Below are 24,554 nucleotides of genomic sequence, written 5' to 3' on the forward strand. Positions count from 1 at the left end.
ATTGAACAAAACCAGGGAAAATGTGAATAGGTGGCCGTTTATTCAAGCTTTAATTTGGCTTTGGAAGTTTGGTTGCTCAATGATTATCGACCTTCGACGCGACGCAGCGCCTGCATGGCTGTGCAGCTCAGCTGCAGCGCAGCGCGCAGCCAATGCAATGCATCCGATGCATGGGGGTTTTTTTTCGCCGTCCATAGTCTCGGACTCGAAGTTGAAATTAGACCCGGATTTCGGGGATGCACCTTCTTGTATTAAGATTTATAGACTTAAAAGTCAAATGCAATTTAAAATTTGAAATCTGACCTTGAACAATCATCGTTGATAAACATCAGCCCTGAAGCAATTGCACTTCAAATCAGACCAGGCAAATTAGATGTCATTGTCTATGTTGCTAGAAGATCTATGACGAGTCGACTGAAGCCCCAGCGCATCATCAACGTCACTAGTTAGCTACGCGACCGGCCCAGACTCGGCGCACCCAGGCCAGAAAAATGACCTCGATTATTACGGTGGTTGTCTATGCATTTATTAGTGGTGCAGCGAAATTCAGCAGAGGAAAATAAGAGATAAGAGGGATCCTCGTCATAGACTTAATATTCCAAAATGAGAAAAATGTCAAAATCATGATTATTTAAGCTAAATAATTTCTTTAAAATTAAAATTAATATTTTTAATATTTCTACCCAGAATAACCGATCTAATAATTGTTCATTAAAAAATTTTGAAATTAATAAATGAAAAAAAATCAACTCGACAAATTTCCGAAAAGTCCCCCTTATTTTTTAGAGTGGTCACAAAATTCGAGCGGAGTTGACCTTCCTTAGAGCAACACGCTTGTGTGTTGCTGCCCTCTACGTTCGTTGGCAATGACAAAGGTCAACTTGGACAATTCATTAATGTATTCATTTTGTTACGCGCTCGTGACGCGAAGGATTCAGCGAATCAAGCAAGCGCAAATCTGAGACGATACGTTGCGCTTTATAAAGTATCGATATCACAAGCGATATCACTTAAAAACAAAACAATGTTTTTATTGCGTCTTATAGGCCTATGCTAATTCTAAAAGGGAAGATGGAAAGAGCTGTAGATCAAGTCGCGATTAGGTAAAAGGTGGGGGGTGGGGGTGGGGGCAAATCATGGTTATTACAATGATTGTATTCATTATCACTGGTTGAGTATGAATACTAAAAAAAAACTTTTACCACTAAAAGAGCCATTTCTTGTTACAATTTTCGAGAAGTGAAAAAAAAATCTTCATGGATCCCCGTGCCTGCTTTCTTCTGGCGTCCGTTTCATAATGAATTACACAGCTATTTAAACATCGCTATTATTGTGATAACCGTGGGAACCTTGATTATGATTGGTATTCGTAGTTACCATACTTGTAACTCATGATGAAACGGGCCCCAGTTTATCATGTTCAATATGTTTCCTGTCTCCTTTATTCTCCAGCATTTCTTACTCTGTTTTTTTTTCATTTAATCATTTTAACATGTTGTTTTGTGCCGCCTTTCTCCTACTTATGAAGAGCTCATATTTAAAAGGGGTTAGGTCCATTTTCAATCAAATTTGATTTTTATGTCTTAATTGATTTTTAGTAGCTCTGTAAGATGATACCATATAGAAAAGTTGAAATTCCCATAAAAAAGTGAACTAAAAAAAGAAAATTCACTTTTTTCAAAAGGGGTTAGGTCCATACATAATTTTTCTGGAAAATAATATCTTAAAAAAATATGAAGATAAGTAGATTTCTTTTATACCCAATTTTAAATTTCTAATGGTAAGTAGGGTATCATGAAAATTCGTTTTCGCATAAGAATATTGCAATATGGGAGAATAAAAAAAATGATTTTCTTGGAGTGGCCCTAGCCCCTTTTGCAACTTAACTTTTCATATATTTCCTTCTTATTTTCCCACTTGTTATCTGTCTCCTGGTTTCCAAAAATCTCGTCTTATTTCTCTTCTACCCCTTTTGTGCCTACTTCCAACATCAGCTCTCTCACCATGCACTCCCTCTAAATTATCTCTTCATAATTATGTGCCCCTCCATTTTTTTCTCATCTCTTTTCGACCCACTTCTCATCACTCTTTCCCTCTCTCGATCTCATTTTGAATTTTGCCAATTCCAAATCCCTTTCATTTTAGCTCTGTACAAATACTATATGAACACAAATGAAAGACATGAAGGAATTCTCTGGTTAGTGGTGAATTTTATTAATTATCCAAAAAAAAATCACATTATCAGAGGATTAAGCTTTACCTTTTTCTTAAGCGTATGTTAATACTTTGAACCAAAAGAAATTAGTTTTTGTATGCTGGGGGGGGGGGCACAATTCCCCCTACTTTTTGAAGCACTGAAAAGTGCTTTTTTATGCAAGAAAATGCCCCCTCACGAACGTGTACTGTGTCCCTTTCACCTGATGAGAACCTGTTTTAGGTAATACCAATTAGTGCTCTTCCTTATATGCAATTTTTTACCCAAAAATGCCCCCCCCCCCGTGTTCTGTGCCCTTCCATCTGAGGGCCCGTTTCACGTGTTACAAAGTGCCCCCTAGCTCGCCTTCTTGAAAGTGCCCTTTCTTGAATCACTGCCCCCTTTTACCAAAGAAAAGTGCTCCTAAAGAACTTGTTCTGTGCCCCTATCACCTGAGAAGGATCTGTTTTATGGTCACCATGACAAGCGCCCTTTGAAACAAGAAAACAATATTTTCATTTCTATAATATACTTCTGAAGGAAATCCTTTGTGCATTAAGTTTAATAATTCATGTGAGTGGAGTATATAAGCAGTTTCGTACAGATGGAGGGGAGAGGGGCTTGAAGGACTCTTGCCCATAGGCGGCGGAAGAGGGGGGATAGGGGGACCTGTCCCCCCTAAATTTGAGGTGGGGGACAGTCCCCCTAATTTTTTGTTGAGAATCTTTTTTTGCTCATCACTTTTTTTTCCTGCGTCCCCCCTAAATTCAGGTAGACCACACCCCTTAATATTGTTGTGGCCCCCCCTAAAATTGTGGTTGACCCTTTTTTTGCTGGAAATTTTTGTGGTCTCTTAAGATTTAGGTGGATAAATTCAGGTGGACCCCCTAAATTTTTTGCCTTCCGCCGCCAATGCTCTGCCCCCCCCCCAAGAAAAAAAATCACGACTAAGAAAAAAAAAGAAAAAGGAAAGCAAAGTGTGAAATATATCATTTTGAATATTTTGTCAAAATCTATAACAAAATTGGATATTTGTTTTTAAAATGTCAAAATTTTGCTCGCTCGCAACTTTTTAAAAAATTTCACATAAAACAACATTTTCCCTGTGCCCCCCCCCCCCCCCACTTTCAACTTCAATCCGCCGCTCCTATTTGTATGTTTATAGCTTCTCTTTTTGCAACCAGTTTTAATAAAAATCAATAAGAAATTTCATACGTCATGAATTTGGGTTGTGATAATTTTTTTTTAAATTGGACTTGGAAAAAAAACCTTTTCCATCTTCATCACGTGGTTCCCAAGTCTTCAATGTTGACTTGTTGGATTTCTTGAATGAAAACATCTGTTACACCAGTCCTGCAGATTGAAAAAATAGAGAAAGAAAATCAATTAAATTGTCATGATTTATAACACATAAATGTTTTAAGAAAAGTGAGACTATGCATATATATGTTTCTTCAACACATAACATAGGAAATCTTACTTCTAATTATAAACTTGTACTTCTATAAAGCATATCACTTAAACATGTTCTCCGCAGTTTACATACCACTCTCCATTCTAACTACATGTATACTTTGAAAAAATGTCAGAGATTTCTTGTAAATATCAATATATAAATTAGTTTAACGTTTATACCTGGATGAGAATCTGCGAAATGATGCATGCACTTATGATCATCATCTTGAACCATATAGGTAGACCTCTATACTGTTTTTCTTGTCCTTCAAACTCAACCTGTTTTTCTTGTTCTTCAAACTCAACCTGTTTGTGAAAGAAAAGAGAGTACAATAATAAGGAGTGATATTTTTCATGGCCGTATGTATAGGGGAGGGATTTGGGTAAGAGCTGAAATGTGAAAACCTTCATCAAAAAAAGAATTGCATGACATCCTTCAATTTTATTTTAGAAAATGCACAAAACGGCCATAGGTAATATTGGTTACTTCTGGCCCTCACTTTCTGAATTTTAGGTTTCTCTAAATTTTTTCACATGTCAGCCCCCCCCCCAAAAAAAAAGAAACATCTGCATCTTTTTATTTCCGAATCTTATTTCATTTGACTTTAACATAATTTCATCTCATGCACTAGGTCTAGATCTATTTGTAAGAAAGTATAGATCTAGTCCAAGACTCAGAGCTGTGCAACAGCATTCGCGTATCTAAATTACTCGTAGGTCTAGATCTAGACAGTAAATGGGTTCCTGTACCGTTTGTCTTTATCCAGTAGATGCTGAATCAGCAATGTTCACAGCTGTGGAGAAAGCAGAACAGTAGAAGTAGGTTTTAGAATCCTCTATCTCCCCCCAAGCCTTTGGCACGACGAGAAGCGATGAAAAACGAGTCAGTGGCAAAGATGAAATCCCTGTCCAAAAAGCAATGTCCATATCAAAAAGCTCCTCCAAATAGTTAACTCCAAAAAGTAGAAGAAAAACAAAACGTAACGTCAAAATAACCGGAAACACGAACACCAGCAGGAACAGAAACGCGTAAAACAGAAACTCCAAGAACACAAAAAGGACGTCATAGCACGTTAGAGGGACATCTCGTAGTCCGAGTGCCATGCAGGTCTACTGGCCCGACGGAGAGAACGCCTGGGCGAAGAAGCTGGCGTGGCAGCAGGAGCGATGCCGTCATCCGCAGGCGATGGAGCAGGGGAAGGTGGTCTAGAAACCACTGAAGGGGAAGCTTCATGAGGAACCGCGGCCGGGGCAGCACGGCGGGCTGGGGATGACAAGACATCAACAGGGTCTGGTCGAAACAGCCTTTCCGGGAGCCATCGGGTTGATCCGTCACTGGTGATGGACAGGCGTCGGTGATGGGCCCAGGTTGCTGTCCAGGGGATGGGGTGGGCGCAACTGGACACGGTGATGGTGATTGTAGTTTGCTTGGCACATCAGCAGGCGGCAAGGTCGACGGGGCAGATGAGGTGTCTGGGTAACTGCGGGTACGAAGGTCATCTTCCACCGTCCTCGGTGGCAAGGGCCGATGGACCGGAGTGTAATGTCGTAGAAACTTGCGATTCCGTAGGGTGATACGGCCGGATCCATCAACACGGACTAGATATTGGTCATGCTGCCGTACTTCAATCACCACGCCGGTCTTGTCCCATTTCAGAGGATGCGGCCCTGTTTGGTTCTGAACGCGGACGTGGTGGCCAACAACAAGTGGAAGAAGCCGCTTGGTGTGTTCCTTCCAGCGTTCTGCTCCCTTCATGTGACGGTTGCGAAGGGCCTCTTCCCTGGCCTGTAGGGTCTCAGACCAGGTGTTGTGTGGCTTGTACCTACCAGGGGCAATAGGAATAAAGTCCTGGATTGGGTGGCCAAAGACACACATGGCTGGGGAGAGCTTCGTGTCCCTGTCTGGGGTGTTGCGATACTGAAGTATTGCACGTTGAAAGTGATCCGTATCAAGGGAACCAGTAGTGCCCGTGTTGCTCATGATGAGGCGCTTGATGGTCTTCACAGCAACCTCAGCTCGACAGTTGCTGTGGGGAAATGCAACAGAGGCAAGACGATGATGGATGCCCCAATCCGAAAGGAAACGACGTGAAGCTACTGCTGTGAACTCAGGGCCTCCATCAGAAGCCAGCTCATCGGGGATGCCAAAGGTGGCGAAGACACGACGGAGACATGTGATGAGTCCACTCGCTCCCTGTGCAGATCGCTCGACGATTGGCCAGTTTGAGTACCTGTCCACTATGACCAAATAGTTGCATCCTTTGTAATGAAAATAGTCTGCACAGATACATTGAAAGGGGAAGGCCGGCGAGATCAGGGGAGCCGGCGGTGCACTGGGATTGGATGGGGCTATCCGGTTACACTGAGTGCATCCTGCACGTAGGGCTCTGATCGCGGGGGTAATGCCAGGCCAGAAGACAGAAGCTTCAGCACGAGCAGTCATCGAGGTAACCCCTTGGTGAGCAGCATGCAGGTGGGTCAAGATCTCATCCCGGAGGGAAGGAGGAATGAGCACACGATCATTGAAGAGGATAACTCCATCAACCGAAGAAAGTCCCTCACGAAACTGGAAATATTCACGCAGTGGATGAGGAAATGCATGGCGATGTTCAGGCAAGCCAGACTCGATGAGGTCAAGGAGGGTCTGCATGTTGTCATCACTCGCTGTTGCAGAACGCACTTTATCCCATGTAACTGATTTGAGGTGAATAGAGTCCAAGGCACACATAGCAGAGGATAGTGTGCAGACTTCAACAGAATCAGTGGAAGGGTCCGAGGTCCGAAGGCCCCCCATGAGCGATGGTGAGTGCAGGAATGACAGGGGCATGACATCAACCATGGCTACGTCATCTGGGAGGTGCAACTTCTCTGCCTTGCCTGTAGGGTGGCGAGAGAGGCAATCTGTAGCTCTGTGACGGACGCCAGGGACATGGAACATTCTGAACTTGTACCGCAGTGTCTTCTCCTTTAGATTACGCAGGCGGGGGTTAGGGATCCCCTCCAAGGCCCTGTCGCCGAAAATCTTGAGGAGTGGCTTGTGGTCCACGGCAATGATGAGATCCTCGCATCCCAAGACAAAGTATCGTGCCTTATCGAGGGCGTCCGCTACTGCTAGTGCTTCGCCTTCAGTCCACTGGGGCGTAGCGGGATTCAGCAGCATGTGTAAACCGACTCCCGACAAGTGTTACCTTCCAACCCGTGACACAGCAGAAGGGGATAGTGCCATCGCAGGTGCAGTGTTTCTGCAGAAGCCAAAAGCCTATGCCATCCTTAGACCAGTCCGTTGCCAGGCAGGTCGGCTTGCTGGGGTCGAATATCCTCACGCCATCTTCAATCTCGCCGGCAATAACAGCCTTGGATTCGTCGAAGGCACGCTGGAGGGCAGTAGTCCACACGAATGGCGTACTGGGCTTCAGGAGCTGACGAAATGGTAACATCTTTTCTGTCATGCTGAAGGCATATGATACTTGGTTGACAAGCCCAAACCATGATCGCACATCAGTGATATTAGACGGTGCTGGGAAATCAAGGATCGCCTGCAGGTATTTCTGGCATGGCCGCACACTGTCGGTAGTGATTTCGAATCCTGCGAATTCAACAACATCCGCGCCAAGTGTGAATTTGGTAGGGTTGAGGATGATTCCTTTCCTACCACAGATGTCTAGCCACTTGGCTGCTTGGAAAAAGCTGTCAGCTAATGTGTCTGCCCAGAGTAAGACGTCATCAACACACTTTGTCTTGCACGGGATGGCCGATACAATTTCGTCGTATCGCCTGGTGTAGCCATCACCAGAAGCGATGTAACCCTGAGGTGCAGTTTTGTAGCGGTATCTACCCCAGGGTGTGATGAATGTTGTGAGATGGCGATCTTCCTGGCAGATGGGTACACTGTGGTAGCCATTCCAAGCATCACAGACAGTCTTCTTCTTGCCATGTGGAACTGACCTCGCTTGGAGAAAAGGGGATTGAGTGTGGTGTGTCTCGCGGGTTGCATGAGCATTGAGGGCCTGGAAGTCAACAGTCCTTCTTGGTTTGCCATTCTTCTTGGCACACACAACCATCCTATGGCACCAAGTGACAGGCTCTCCAACAGGTACAGGTTCAATCACACCCAGCTGAACATCGTGATCCAACCCAGCCTTGACTGCATCCCGCCAGTGGAGTGGTACAGGCACAGGTGTGTGATGTGCGATAGGCGCCGCATCAGGGTCCACCATCAGTTTAAGGGGAGGGCCATCCATCAGGGGCAGTGGTTGGTGTTCGCAAGTGTTGAACGTACTACTCTTGTAATAATCAAGGAGGAATTGCTGGAGCTTGGCACGGTTGTCCTCAGTTGCCGGGAAAGGTAGTGAGGTGGGAGGCGGTGGGGGCAATTGACGTTGAGGGCAGTGACAGGCACGTCCTGTATGAGGACCCTCAAGGACCGCAGCCATGTCCTGCAGGGGCGGGTCTCGTGTCGCACCAAGTTGTGGGAAACTATCTGAGATGATTCCAAGGCCAACACAAGCCTCTCGGCTGAGGAAGAGCTGATCACAACTGTCCGTGACGTAGGTAAGCTGTCTCGTCCGGACGGTACGGCCTCGGGCACCCGTGCCAGACAGACGCAAAGGAATGGCCCCAAGAATCCTGACGCCCCCTTTAGTGGCAGTTCGCATCTTCATACTGACGGGGATGAGGTCCCGTTGACATAATCCAAGGCGGCGAATTATCTTCATGCCGGCCAAGCAGCTCTGGCATCCGGTGTCAGCCATAGCAGGGGTAGATTGAGGCATCGTAGGGGAGGAGAGCCGAAATCCAAGAGCTTCGTAGTCATCAGGGACAACCAGAGCAGTCACATCTACAAAGGGTTGCGGGGAAGACTTCCTTCTGATCCATGCTTGGTTAAGGCTATCATAAACATGATGATCAAGGGGAATGCCATGGCCTCCGCAGGAGTGATCATAGCCATGAACAGAGCAAAAGGAGTCAAATAGAGCATTCTCCTGTCCCTCAGGGGTCACCGGAGGGAGACGTTTAGGTTTGTCCCTGCTTCGGCATACATTCTCCATGTGGTGGAACCTATCACAGTGCCTGCATTTGTGTCCATATGCATCACATTGTGTCTTACGGACGCGAGCAGGGGCACCCCGTCCATGTCCCTTCTTGCCACAGTAGTTACACAAATCAGGGGCGGATCCAGGATTTTGAAATAGGGGGGGCGCCAGCGGCGAGGGAGCGAAGCGACCGAGCGGGAGAGGGTGTGGGAGGGGGGATACCCCCCTCCCACGGCAAGGACTTTTTCAAAAAATCATGTCCAAAAGTCGTATTTTGAGAGCACCTTTAGAAGAAAAATGCACACTTAAATCACTGTAACTTCATGAATAAAAGACACATACTGACTCATTTAGGAGCTGGTTTCCAGTCACACACCGTATAAGCGGTCATTCAAAATATACATTTGGCAAAGGCTCTTCACTTGCTTGCATCGTGTGATTGAAACGTCAAATTTAAATGATACGAAACTGAGACTTGTAATCGATAAGTTCCGAATAATCCATTCTGTTTATTGTCATTTGTGTATTTACATTGTGTGTTTCAAACAAGAATTGTTTAGTCGTATGGCAACATGCATAAAATTTGGTTCTTTTTTCCCCAAAATGCACAGTAAATTGTTACAAACTACAGAAAAAAAGACATCATCTTCTGGTAATCAACCTTTTCCCTCGTATTATTTTCAAATCATCTTCAATAATCCAGTCATTCTGCACAACCTCAAAGTAATATAATGCTTCTTAAGGGGATTCTCATCATTTTTATTGTTTACGTTCAAAGTCTCTCATCGCGTTGCCATCTTAACTTATGACCAGCCAGGATGAAATTGTATTTATATTTATTTTAACATAAGATAATCAATTTTTTCGAAGCACTTGTTAAAACTATACCACATATAATTAAATAAGGTCAATGATAAAATGCTAGAAAATACATGTAAGGAGCTTTGATATCCAGTCCATAATTGTATAAGTTACAAGTTACTTTTTAACAATACACAATGTGTCCTCGGGACGTTTTTCCCCAGCACGAAAGTATTTTTATTCTCCCCCCCAACCCCCCACCCCCCCCCCCGTCACATAAAATCTTCGCTCCCTACGCTGACATATAGCTGCCTATACACAGCAAACGCGGAGTGGGGTCGACTGGTGATTGAGAATATACAATTTTGCTCCTTGATAATTCGTTGGAATGATTGCTTCGGCGAAACTTAGTTGGGGCGCCCTGGATAATATGCCCCTGAATCTACCAGAAAGTGTAAAAGTTAGTTTACATTAAATACAAATATGTCTGACCAGTGGCGTACCGTGGGTAACGGCATTGGGGGGGCACCAGCAAAAATTTCGGGTCACTTAGGGAGCGCGCGAAGCGCGCTCAGTTGTCAGGTATACTGACCTAATAGAGAAATTTTAAGGACATGCAGTGCCATCAAACGGATATGTATCTCACTGATTAAATAATGCGAGCGCGAAGCGCGAGCTGAAAATTTTTGATATTGACGGCTAAATATTGACATCATAAGCAAATTGTTTTGTAATCATGATACTTATCTGTCTCGCTAAACAAACAATGCGAGCGCGAAGCGCGAGCTAAATTTTTTGTATATATTGACCCTAAACAAGAAAATTTTAAGGATTATATTTTAGAATCCATTAAGAGTATAATTATCTCACCATAGTCATCTAATGCTATTGCCATCTTTGCTGATTTTGTTAGAATTACTTGAACACAGTCATGAAGCACCTTTTGTAGTCATGTAATCATGATTATCATACGCATCTTACTAATCAAATACTGCAAGCGCAAAAGCGCGAGCTGAAAATTTAGGAAATATAGACCTGAAGAGGGGCATTCTAAGGCTTGTTTGTAGGAATTCTCTAAGACCCTACGTATTTGACTAACCAAATGATGCGAGCTGAATTTTTTGTATATATTGACCACAAACATGGATATTTTAAGGACTATAGTTACGAATCCATTAAGACAGAGTATACATATCTCACCATAGTCATCTAATGCGAGTGCCAAGCGCTTGCTGATTTTGTTAGAATTACATCTAAACACATGGAGCACTTTTTGAAGTCATTGTAATCATGATTATTATACGCATCTCACTAATGAAATACTGCGAGCGCGAAGCGCGAGCTGAAAAATCTAGGAAATTCAGACATGAAGAGGGGCATTCCAAGGCTTGTTTGTAGGAATTCACTAAGACCCCACGTATTTCACTAACCTAATGATGCGAGCGCGAAGCGCGAGTTAAAATCTTTTGATATTCAGATCAGAAAAATTGACATTTTAATGACTGATTTTAGGAGTTCATGAAGAGCAAAAATCTCACCAATCCACTTATGCGAAAGTTAGCACGGACAGGAAATGTTTCATATTAAGACCTTAAAATAGGGCAATAAGTTTCAGTAGTCATGAAAAATAAGAATATATCACTACTTAAAACAATAATAACTCTAATTGAGAGGAAATATATTATTTTGTTGTATATTGATTTGAAAACGGGAGGCTTTAGTACAGCAGGTTTATATATCTCGTTAAAAAGTCTATGCGAGCACCAGGAACAATGAAGACACAATAATGTTTCATAAAGTTGTGAAAAAATGCTTCTTATGTTATATAATATAACACTATGATAACAACAATTTCTTCTTTCCCCCACTACGTTTCTCTTCCTTTTTCCCTCTTTTTCTCCTTTTCCCCGTTTTTTTTTTTTTTTTTTTTTTTTTTGGGGGGGGGCCAGCCGATGGGGGGGGCACGTGCCCCCCATGCCCCCCGTAGTTACGCCACTGTGTCTGACCTATACATTTCAGTGAAAACGTACATGACCAAGGCAGAATGATAATGCTGCGCACGTGGCGCCCGATATAGGGCTTCATCTTTGAGTGAAGAATAATCTCGGGGATAGACATTATCATTCGCATCGTTGACACTTTCTCTCGCGATCTGTTACTTACAATTTACATGTATTTGCCATAAAGACGGACAAACGCATGTTACAAAAAACACAAAATTTCGGGAAAAAATGATATCCAATCCAACATCTTCACACTGGTCACTGCACTGCAACTCCCGATTACAAGTGGTGCAACTTTCCAACCAATCGACTTGCGCGCCCTGGAATTCCGGAATTTACATATTGCAATACAGTATGACAGAGGTGCATTTGTGCGAACACAAAGGCCATGAGCGTAAGTTAAAATATAGTTTTTACTAGATCTAGCCCTTGAAATTGACTACATTGTACCAATCCAGTAAATATAACCATCAAAAAAAAAATCCGGCGAAAAAAAGGGGGGGCGCGCGCCCGGGGCGCCCCCCTCTGGATCCGCCACTGTAGTTACACACATCTTGGCCTCCCTTGAGGTGCATTTGCTTTGTTTTCCGATATGAGCTGCTAGCGGAGTTCACAACGTGAGAGTCCAGGAGGGATGAAGCAGAACGCTTGCCGGCCTCCTTCGCCTCGATGAACTGGAAGACGTCCTCTAAGTCCATGGTCTGGTTCTTGTCCCCCAAGAGGTCGAGCTGAATCTCGGGGTCAGCGATTCCCCTGGTAAGGGCATCCCGCAGTATCTCATCAGTGTAGTTGACATCCATAGAGCAACCAGGGCACTTAATGATGAACTTACAGATCCCTGCCTGACCACGCAACCGGGCCCCGAAGCTGCGGACTGTCTCATCCCGGTCCTGACGCATGTTATGTAGCGCCACGCGAGCCACCATGGTGTTTTCCTCACGCACAGCAAGCCTCTTGATGGCCGCCAGTACCTCTGCTTCAGACTTGGTGGTGAGGCTGACACCAGAGGATCTTGTAAGGTCCTTGCGAAGAGGTTCATCGCAGCATTCAAGGAGTTGCACGACTTTGTCTTTGCCTGAAATCTTGGTAGCCTCCACATAATCGGACCATCGAGAGGTGAAATAGGCCCAGTCCTCGCTAGTACCGGCTGCAACTATGGTGGGCCTCTTGACCTTCTCTATCTTGGCAGCAGACCCTGTCCCAGCAGAGGCATGAATTGTGGAGTGGGTCGTGAGCAGGGCAGCAACAATAGAGGCATCCAGATCCGGCGTGGCATAGTCGCAGCCTGGAATTGGGCAGGATACGATAGGCATGGTGGTAGCTAGGCAGGCTTGAACATAAATGGGTCCTGTACCGTTTGTCTTTATCCAGTAGATGCTGAATCAGCAATGTTCACAGCTGTGGAGAAAGCAGAACAGTAGAAGTAGGTTTTAGAATCCTCTAGATAGTAACGATAGACTCTCGTTCTATCTAGACCTACAAAGTAAAGCTTTGGTTCTAAACCGAGATCTAGGCCTATATGGATTTGATGTCTGACTCTGACTTTTATTCCAGGCTAAAAGTTTAAACTTCATTGCCATTATTGACCAAGATTAGATCTAGTCCTTGGTCCACTGACACTGATAGGCATAGGCCTAGGGCCTACTCGTACACGTAAATGGAGTCGTTTAGGCCCAGACCTAGATCTAGGCCTAAATTACAGACCTAGATCATAAGCCCTGGGGGTAAGTGTCGCGGGTTGGGAAAGTATAATTTAGATGACTAGATTTGAATTAGGTTGGCCTAGAATTAGAAAGCATCGATGAATAAAAGTAAAGTACCGTAACGGCATAAGTCTAAAATAATAAGCAACAACACAAGATCCTCTGTTAACCAAGTTAGAAATTAGATTTAACGTTAGGCCTATCTAGATATAGGTCCTATATCTATTGATAATGAGACAAACATGCAGAGCTCAGGGCCGTCGCCAGGGGGGGGGGGGTGCGGAGGGTGCGAACGCACCCCCCTTCAGAACCCCCCAAAAAAAAAATAAAAAAAAAAACGGAGGGGGGGGGGTAAGCCAGTATCCTTCACAGACACCGAAACTGCATTGAGGAACAATAGGCATGTTGACCAGTATGTACTTTCTATATCCACTCTGGCCGGCGGGCTATATAACTGCATGAAATTGAGTTAATACGTTGTTTTTTGTGTTTTTTTTTTCATAAAAAGCACCCCCCTAGAAAAAAGCTGGTGACGGCCCTGAGTCTGAGAGCTGCAGCATATTATTTCTTAGACAGGAATAACCGTCGTTTCTGGGGATTTATTCAACAATTTTTGACATTTTACTACGTTCAGCGGAACAACCAAAATAGAGAGACTGAAGCTTTTGGTCTAGTTATTTCTAAGACAGAGTCTAACTATATTTATAAATAACAATAAGTTAAAATGGGTGGGGGCTTAATGCAGAAGCCTGAAGTTATGCAAAATAAATTTCTGAAACTGAAAGTGAGGATTGACATCTTCATCCACATTCCACTTCACAGTTTAATTCCTGACTGGGTCTCGATCTACTGAAGATAGATGCAGATCTCCCTCTAGATCTAACGTTACAGTGTACAAAAAGAAGCTTCATTCTTCTTGTTTTAATCAATCGTGGGTTGGTCCTTGTTAATTGGAGGTGAACCAAACCGGCCCGAATTTCTCTCGATGCCCAATCGGCTAGGAGCCCGTACAAAATACATGTGGTTAACACAGCGGCATAACCGCAACACTGCAAGCAACCTACAGGCTGCACTGGGCGACGATGACAATCTAACTTCAATTTCAAAGACCAAATTCTGCTTTCCTTTAACAGAAGAATGATAGCAAACTCTCTAATTTGGTAGAGAAATAACCTATGATCACAAAATACAGTGTGAAATTTGTAAATAGTCCACTGAATTCATGTGGTTATATCAGTTTATACGTACTCACCGGAGTGTTCGTAGGTCCTTTTTTGTGTGGAAAGAAAAGTTTCAAAATGAATAAATTAGATGACGTAATGAGGTCAAATGAATAATTAATTCTGTAACACGATACCACTAGTATCGATGACAAAGAATCGGGGAAATCGCGTATTAATGACGCTCTTAGCCAATTAAAAGGGTGGGTTATGAATATATTTACGCTCATGAATGTCAATGGGGGCTTATTTTTGTCTTCAAATGATCGCGGTAGGCGGAGCCTAATCTGATTTGTTTTGTGTTGAACGCGCGCGCAGCTTTCGGTCTAGTAATATATTATAATGTCTTTGGCGCCAACATTCGGACCGTCTGCGTACGTGCGTACACGTACACGTGTGTTTTGTTGTTGTAAGAGCCGGAAATTGATGGTTGCAGTGCATGGTGGGATCGATAAACCCGAAATTTGAGCTCGAGCTGGTGAAGACGCGAAAAGAATAGCGCGCTATTTTGCGAATTAGCTCGCTATTCTGAAAATAAGTCCAAGATTTTGGTGGTTTATTTTTCGATCAGAATAGCGCGCTATTTCCGTCTTCATTGCAAAATTAGCTCGCTATTCTCTGATCGGGCTAATTATTTATTTATTTATTTATTAAACAATATTTCAATAGGGTGCCCTTTCAGCAAAAGCTGGTATCAAAAGGGGCCCTAAAAGCATAAAAACAGTACATGTATATATACAAGTGGTAAAACATACAATGTAAAACAAGGTAAAAACATATAAATCATACATAATTATTAGAAGACAGAAAGGCATGAAAAATTAAATCAATTCATTGGATCAGGAATAGCGCGCTATTCTTCAAGCTCGAGCTGGTGAAGACGCACCTATTCTGTAACCATGGATCCGACCAGTATGCATTGGGTTAACGCAGACTGGTTAAGCGAGTACATTCATGTCCTTCCGAACGAACACGTCTCTGATCAGGGCTCCGTAACACAAAGGTTTGCGATGAATTGCAAATATGAAAAATCCGCTCTGATTGGTCCCTGGTCAATATTTTAAACCTAATGCGCGTGTAACGTTGATAATGATTGGTCAGTTGATTTAGCGATTGATCGCTACTAATCTTTGTGTTACGGAGCCCAGATATCGGATATTTTAGCATCCTCTTCCCAGACGCTTTCTGCAACGTTCATAAAATCTATTGAAAATGACCGGCGTCAAATCACAATGAACAGATTGGAGTTCATTGTCGAAAATTGGTGGACCCGGACGGCACGTCGTCTTATTCGGCAGGGGCAGCGGAACGGTTTTCAAAGTGGGGGGGGGGGGGTCTGACCATGCTAAAAATCACAATCATATGGTAATTTTTACGTTTTTGTACCGCAGTTTTGGAAAAAGTGGGGGGCTGAAGCCCCTCCCCCAGCCCCCCCCCCCCGGTTCCGCGGCCCCTGATTTTCGGAGTGTACAACACGATTGAATATATGTCGTTTTCCAGATTCAAAGACGACACTGCTGTTTTGATTCACTGATTTTCGACAAAGGCTGCTTTGTTTTTGACAACAGATTCTCTGCGTTTTTCTCTCTTTTTGACAACAGATTCTCTGCGTTATAGACAGTGCCTACGAAGTAATCGCTAACATGCCCTACTACCACCGTTTGCGCATTGGCCTGTATTCTGAAGTCGGGTTTAACTTAAACTCAGCCTAGGTTTAAAGTTGTGGTTTAAGTATGGTCAGTCAATTGTTATATAATCACTAACAGTAGAGATATCATACTTTCAGCTCATTCGGCTCTCAAATCATTCATAATTGTGTAGGAAGTATAAATACATGATTGTCTTCACCATCGATGAATCAGGAAAGAGCACAGCAAACATAAGAAACATACAACTTAATAAAAAAATTTGATACTTTTGGCTTCCCATACTTCAACCACAACTTTAAACCTGAGTTTAATTTAAACCTGACTTCAGGATACGGACCATTGTGTTTGCGCATCTTCCCTGGTCGATAGACCTGTACTGTCCCATGCATGGACGCGGTGAAAGGTTATTCATTTGGTAGGAATATTTGGTTTACATCCAAGCTCAAAGGTTACAAAATATAGGATATTGATAACGAGCGACGTACAGTCTCACATGCAATGCCGAATGCCGAACGACCTTTACAGGCCTATACCTAGCCAAGTGAGAGACTGATTTTATTTATTCATTTATTTATCATTATTTTTTTCACTGGCGTAAAGCGTTTAACCTATTGTTCGGGGGGGGGGGGGGGTTGATCTGTTTTTTCATCCTCCACCCAACTTGAACAGTATGAAGTCTTAGAATAGGGCAATTTGCTTTCATTCCACCCCTCCCACAAACACACACAATGTTTACATTTTTGTATAGGCTTTACAACTGGTTAATGTATTGAATGAAACCAAAATAGAATCTAAAATAAGCCTACAGCACGGATATGTAAGCTTTGAATCACTGTGATAATTGCAACATTCAATGTCACATTCACGATAAAGCATTAATTACCCCCCCCCCCCAAAAAAAAAGGGGGGGCGGGATGACTGCCAGTCCCACCGGAATCACCTACCGTGAATGATCAAAGTTGTTGTACCTCGGTGTCCCTACGCCGTCATACTGATTGCGAGAGCTCAATTGAGTCTATGATGAAATAACGTTCAGAAACAACAGAGGAAGTGTTTCGTTCGTATATAATCATACACCGGGACTTACTGGTTATTTGTTCCCCGTTTACAGTTTGGGAATTGTTTGATACAAAGATGGCAAGGAACTTTTTATTTTGTGTTTTTTGCATGCTGTATCTCGGTCGTACAGCAGCAACCGGTAAGTGTTTATCCCATTACCTTATAGCCACAAGAATTAAACCATAATAGGCCTATTATGTAAATATCAAATGCGGTATCAAAATTTATGATTGATAGAATAACAGTGCTTCTTCATGCACGGTTTGGTTTACTCAGTGTATAGGCCTACGATTATTACTATTTTTTCATCTGTTTTCATTTTTTTTGCTGCTGTTCACTCTAAATCAGAATATTATTTCATTTTCTGGTCAGGGCATATTAACAAGTTAATGTAAACAATTGATGCCTTTTCCAAAAGAGCGTATGGCTATTTCGTTGGGGCACGACAGCCTTGTGACGTCATTTTTGTCAGAATGGTATACCGCCCAGATATCTTTTTACATTCCGTCTTTCTTCCCGTTTCTCCCTTAATTTGGGGTGGTCACACCTAGGGTCAATTGCCAGTTCGTCTATTGCCAACTCGTCCACTCATCACATGATGTACCTTCGTCCATCAACATTCTGACTAACAACTTTGTTCCATGATTTGACCCAATCATCACTTCGTTTAATCACTAATTCGTCTATAACCATTTCGCCCCCTACCCCTTTGGTCTAATATCCATTTTATTTTCGTTCGTTTCGCCACTTAACACTTATTCCAATTAAACCAAATGGTATATATCGACTAAATGGCTTTTCGACCAACTGAACTGGTTATTAGACGAAATGGTGAGTGGACGAAGTGGCAATTAGACCATGTGGATAGTGGATGAACTGATCTTAGACCAGATGATAGCGGACGATTTGGTAATTGAACTAATCGGCATCAGACCACTATCATGACTATTTGCCTCACCCCCTTGGCGCCGCACCAAATTCTATACCAGGTGGTGATGTAGGCCTATTTTTCCTTCCTGTTTCCTTGTCTGGCCTGGGGACGATTGCCGAAAAAGGTTACAATGAAACGTAACTAAAATCAAACACTACTTGATTTTCAGCCAATGAAACATGCGCATTTTAAGCTTCGACTTATATTTGATTCTTTGAGTTGCTTCCCAATAAACTCACATGTATCATAACTCTGATGAAACTTACCCAGACCACATTTACTCACGTATATACATATATATATATACATATATATATACATATATATATATATATCCCTGTTAAATCACGCTTGGGCTGTGCTATGTATCCCCATCTATTCTTTCTGTTTATGGCAACTCCCGTAGAAACTCGGCATGACAGCATTTTGCTGGTAAACGCCGAGCTGGTAATACAGAGAAAACTAGGTGCACAATTGGCAAAGGATATATGTCCCTTTTCTCGATATCCACCAACCAATTCAATATCAATAAGTATACTTTAGGTGCATATTCTGAACTCTAGTGTGACCATGATTTAAATTTGCGGTTCAGGTTTGGGTAGCCAAATGTGATGAAGTTTTCCATAACTAGAAGTTCAGTCATCACATTTGGTACAAACAACGTTACTATATCGTCGCATGATAGGTATAAGAGTTAACTTCACTATCAGAACAAGGGAAATATTCAAGTAACCTCAAATGAAGCATGAGATGTAAAGAATGTTTGGTGCGTAAAGCTTCCAAAAAAGTTTAATTAAAACTTAAAACATGGTTTAAATTAAGCCGGAGTTCACAATACGGGCCTACAGTATGTACAATTTTTAATGGAGAAATTACGTTTTTAGTGTTATTCCCATTTGCCTATATATTATTGGAAATAATTTATGATTGATAACAAGATGTCTTGGGTGATTCTGATATTATTGTATCTTTCTCATTCAAAACAGTTGTGAGGAGTTGTGAGGGAAATTCTCTGTCTCTATCCTGTGCCTCCGGGTTCGTGATCAGTATCAACAGGGCCAACTATGGCAGGACAACCGGAAGTGAGACCTGTCCTCATCCCATGATCTTGGTGACGGAATGCTACGCATCCAATTCAAAAGCCATCGCAAGGGACCTCTGTAATGGACAGGCAAGCTGTACCTTGTATGCAACCAACGATGCATTTGGGGACCCCTGTGTGGGTACTTACAAGTACCTTGAGGTCGACTACACGTGCAGGAGATCAAACAGCATTATAGTGGAAGAACCTACTTGTGTAGATGGAGTGGAATGCAAAACAAAACGCGCTTGTGAAGGTGGCACCCTCTCCTTAACGTGCTCTTCTGGCTCAGTGATCAATATCATCAAAGCCAACTATGGCCGTACGAATGGACCAGAGGCTTGCCCGCATAAAATGATCCACACAACGTCATGTTTTGCATCTGGTTCCGCAAACGCAATGAGGAACCTATGCAATGGACAGACAAGCTGTACCGTTCCTGCGACCAATTCCATTTTCGGCGACCCATGCGTCGGCACGTACAAATATCTTGAAGCAACCTACACTTGTGAGGATGGCCCTGAAATGAAACGAATCTGTGAAGGAGGTGCCCTTAGTCTCAGCTGCCCGGCTGAATCACCGACTATTTTCATATCAAACGCTATGTACGGCCGCCAGGCCGCCGGATCTCAGATCTGTCCCCATAGAAGTATCCAGACAACCAACTGCGCTGCTTCCAATTCTCTTGATACTGCCCGATCAACCTGCCGTGGTCGGTCCGACTGTACATTGGCTGCCTCGAATCGTATTTTCGGTGATCCCTGTACAGGCACCTACAAGTATTTAGAGGTTGGGTACACTTGTGCTCGCCGAGTTCGTGCCTGTGAGCGTAACGCAGTTCAGATCGTTTGTCCATCCGGACAAAGGATCGAGATCCTTGACGCTCTCTATGGCCGTATGGAAGGAGGGGACGTCTGTCCTCACCTACTTGTCTTTAATCAAAATTGTCGTGCATCTTCGTCCCTGCGCATCGTGAAGGATAGGTGCAATGGACTGTCCACCTGTACAGTTGCAGCCAGTAATAGTGTCTTTGGAGAACCTTGTTTGGGTACCTTTAAATACTTAGAAGTTTTCTATGACTGTAAACAGTAGGCCTACATGTAGACAGGTGACGTGTTTTACTCAGCGTTGCCACAGCGAAAAGTGTCAATATTATCAATTAAGATCCGCCAATATATTGTTCGTTCGTATCATTACTATAGGCCTATCCATCTTTACAACTAACATTTTTCACAAATTCTCTTAACAAGAAAAACATAAACTAAAGGATTCCTCGCCATTTTTGGCAACTATGTTCTCGAAATCTTTAAATCTGGTGACGTTATGCTACATTTTCAATATGATGTTTTCATATTTCAACCTCTAGGTAATGTTGGACCCTCGTAAAATTATTTTGTGCAGACTAAAACAATCATGCTAAATTACATTCCATAGAATGAAAACTGTGCTAGAAACATGCCATTATTATCAATTTTCCTCACGTAAAAAAAGTATTATCACATTGTGATGTGATTTTATTCATATGGCCGGGGCGGGGTTGTTTCAAATGCTCAATAAATGCTATGCTCAATTCCAGTTTAATCATTTACTCTTTTATACCGTGATGGGTGTTAATCTGATGATGTCAATTAAGAATACTTCCAAAAGAACGACACGATACTAAATTGAAGACAAAAATAAAGAATAGAACATAACATTTTAATAAACGGAACATGTTTCGAGGTGTCGCACCTCATCCTCAGCCTGAAAATTATTAACAGAGTCATTGGTATTTATACAGTTGAGATGTCAAGTAAAAAATTCAAGAATTTCAAGGATGAGGTGCGACACCTCGAAACATAGGCCCTATTCCGTTTATTAAAATGTTATGTTCTATTCTTTATTTTTGTCTTCAATTAAGAATATTTTTTTCTTAAAACTGAATTAATTAGCTTGAGGTGCTTGAGTTGGTGAGCTTTTCCAGAAAGGGCTGTGCATGATCACACCTTTAAAAATGAATCATAAGTTCTTAATGACTGCGCTCCTATTGGTTGCAAATGAAGTTGCATTTAATCTTAGCATTGCAATGGTTTTTCTGGAATGGGTTTCCGATCCCACTAAAGGGATTTCCCCCAAGCACATACCAAGGAAATAAACGTACCTGGACAACAAAACCCGAATAACATTAGACCTGGATCGGTTATTCAAGTTCCTTCCTTATATACAGGTCTTAGATCTTGAAGGGTCGATATGGTGGCGGATCTAGGATGGGTCCCTTTTCTTTGGATGAGATTTTGTTTTTCTTTTTACAATAGTGTGTAAAATACTCCTTTCCTGTTAGTAAGTCGACCTGGATCCTCCGCGGATTGGCAGTGTTAATCTATATATAATAGCATATGATTTCGGTCAACCACGTGGAATCAATCTTAGTACACATCAAAATGCAAGTCAAATCACAATTAATGAAAAGCTGCTAAAAATGGTAGACGAGAATTGGTGAACCGGAACAGCTGACCGCGTCCTATAAGATCCGGAACTGAAGAAAATTGGCAAATATGTCGTTTGTCCATAGTCACAGAGAACGCTGCTGTTTTGATTCTTCAATTTTTCAATGGATTACTTTGTCATAGATGGGCTTTTGACAATTGATTTTCTACGTTCCAGAGAGCGTCTGCGTTGTGATTGCAAAAAAGACCTAACGTCTTGGTGGAAGAGGACGATTATAAGGAAGAAAAAAAAAGTCGCCAGAACACAAATGTGGGTGGAATCGCTTCTTGGGACTCGAGATGCGGGCGCATGAATATTGCTTCGCCCAACTCTTTATTATTCAAAAACACAAAAATGATGAAAAAAGGGTATCTATTTTGCTAGGAAATGACGTGTTTAGGGTCGAATTTGCGGGGATGATAAAACAAAATTAAAATGTTTTATAAAGGATGTCCTTTTTGTCCCAACACTTCGTGTTTAGAGTCGGATTTGCGCGAGGTGTAGAAGGCGGGGTCGTCCCGGGGGGCCAGTTCCATTCACGAGTGGATACCATGCGCGACCATTGGGTCTCGAAAAGCACCCTAAACACGTAATTTCCATATTCTGAAAATGCACCCCTTAACAAGTACTGACGTGTGAAACCCTACTCTTAACAAGTATTGGAAACAAAACGATACTCTTGGCAAATATTCCCCGAAATGAACCCCTAAACAAGTATAGGAATGTTTTATTGTTACGGGTCCTTCGGTCGTCGGCTTTACCTTATTTGGTTTAGTTCGACCCCACCTTCTACACCTCGCGCAAATCGGACTCTAAACACGTAGTGTTGGGGCAAAAAGGACATCCTGTATAAAACATTTTATTTTTGTTTCATCATCCCCGCAAAATCGACCCTAAACACGTAATTTTCCTAGTGAAATAGATACCCTTTTTTCATTATTTTTGTGTTTTTGACACCCTTATCACGTTACGTACGTAACGTGCCCCATCGTGAAAAAGACATCCTTTTTACGTGTTTTTTTGGTCGCGCATGGTATCCACTCGTCAATGTAAGTGCCCCCCCCCCCGGGGGGTCGTACTAAACCAAATAAGGTAAAGCCGACGACTGAAGGACCCGTAACAATAAAACATTACTGTACTTTTCTAGGGGTTCATTTCAGGGAATATTTTCCAAGAATATCGTTTTGTTTCCAATACTTGTTAAGGGTAGGGTTTCACATGCCAATACTTGTTGAGGGGTGCATTTTCAGAATATGGAAATTACGTGTTTAGGGTGCTTTTCGAGACCCCATGGTCGCGCATGGTATCCACTCGTGAATGGAAGTGCCCCCCCCCCCCGGGCTAGATACCCATAGGCGGAAATCTGTCCCCAAAGGTAGGGGGACCAAGGCCTGGAAAATATAACAAGCAAAACAAAAAGGAAAAAAAAGGTTATCACCCAAAATGTAAGGTCATTTTAACCAAAACAAAATTTGACGAACAAAAAAAAAAATTTCATCCAAAATGTACGGTCATTTCGTCCACAACACGTCTATTATTTCGATTGTGAAATGATGTATTTTTCTCCACCATAAAAGACCAAAAATAGTAGGACATTTGATATTGTGCTGAAATACAATTCAAGATGCTCTTATACAGTAAATGACATAGTCTACTCTGCAACAGAAAGGCTTTTCTGCTCTCAAACCTGATAACTTTGATTTTTCAAAATCAAAGAAATGAGGAAGATCCTAATTAAAAGGTCCGATCGTTGATTGTAAAAAACGAATTGCAATCATCAATACAACGATGATTCAAATTCACATGTGAAAAGGCCCTAAATCTGTTTTATAATGGAGGTTGGCAACTGAACGTCATATTGTTATTTCTTAATTCAACAAAATATAATAGCATGGTACAATGCATGGCCTGGGAAGCCCGTTGCAGTGGGGTGAAGCACCCCCCCCCCCCCCAAAAAAAAAAATCCTGTGCCGGTTGCTGCGTGTATTATTCCCTACAGGCAGCAACCCCAGGTATTCTGGAAGTTGTGCATGTAAAAATGAAAAATGCAACCGAAATAACCTCAATTTTGTAAAGAAACCTTTTTCTCTTTGTTTTCTTTTCAAATTTACATCAGCACCCTCACTTAAAAATCGTTCCCGGAGACCTGGTGCAAAGCCAACAATAAATACACACACACACAATTTTTTAAAAATAATAATTATGTTGTTTGAGCATGCATAGACGAAAACACATTTTCATATCTGGACATTGTCTCGGAATTAGACGTTATTGTGTGTGGAATCAATTATTTCTTAATAGTTTGTATCTACCAAAACTTGACATGAAAAAAATAAACTGATTTGGTGTACGCAAGATGTGCTATGCCCCCCCCCCAAAAAAAAAGAACGAAACATGGCCTTCAGCAAGAAACTGATCCACGATGTGCTGCACGCGACCCATAGGGGGAAAGAAAGAAAGCAATAGGAAAAAAATGGAGAAGAGAAAAGCATGAGAAGAGGGGAAGCAAGAGAGAGAGATCTAGGGAGGAAAAAAGTAATAAAAAAAAGCTTTTTCCTCGAGGTTATGTTTGGCGATAACTTGTTAAGTGGCCAAAATGTGTAAATAAAGCCCGCGAAAAACTTGTTTAGGGCCAGGTTATTTTGCACACAGAGAAAAACTCGTTTAAAGGGGTGTTTGGAAATTTCTTGGTCACGCGTGTGTACAGCAATATATTTGACTGCCCCGCGCCCTTTTTCCGCATACACCACATGATAATTATGGCAAGATACATTGCTAGACCCTATACATGCTATGTATATGGCACATATCTACCGTTAACGGTTGTATCTCCTTCAAGCGGAAATCTAAGTTCGGATATAACCTACAGCTAAAAAGGATTATATCGAAGCATGATTTTTTTTCTGGGGGAGGGTATATACTTTCATGAGAATGGTTTTTAAATATGCCAAAAGGAACC

The 24,554-nt window shown here is 42.4% G+C and overlaps 1 protein-coding gene across 1 annotated transcript; it reads left to right on the forward strand.

The window, feature by feature from the left end:
- The first annotated feature begins 17,022 nt into the window (after nt 1–17,022).
- On the forward strand, nt 17,023–20,866 carry LOC121412727 (rhamnose-binding lectin-like). Its single transcript, XM_041605498.1, has 2 exons — nt 17,023–17,256; nt 19,035–20,866. The coding sequence occupies exons 1-2, from the start codon at nt 17,193–17,195 to the stop codon at nt 20,219–20,221; spliced, it is 1,251 nt and encodes a 416-aa protein (XP_041461432.1). The 5' UTR covers nt 17,023–17,192; the 3' UTR covers nt 20,222–20,866.
- The last annotated feature ends 3,688 nt before the right edge of the window (nt 20,867–24,554 follow it).

This window comes from Lytechinus variegatus, chromosome 4 (assembly GCF_018143015.1).
Source record: "Lytechinus variegatus isolate NC3 chromosome 4, Lvar_3.0, whole genome shotgun sequence".
Taxonomy (NCBI): domain Eukaryota; kingdom Metazoa; phylum Echinodermata; class Echinoidea; order Temnopleuroida; family Toxopneustidae; genus Lytechinus; species Lytechinus variegatus.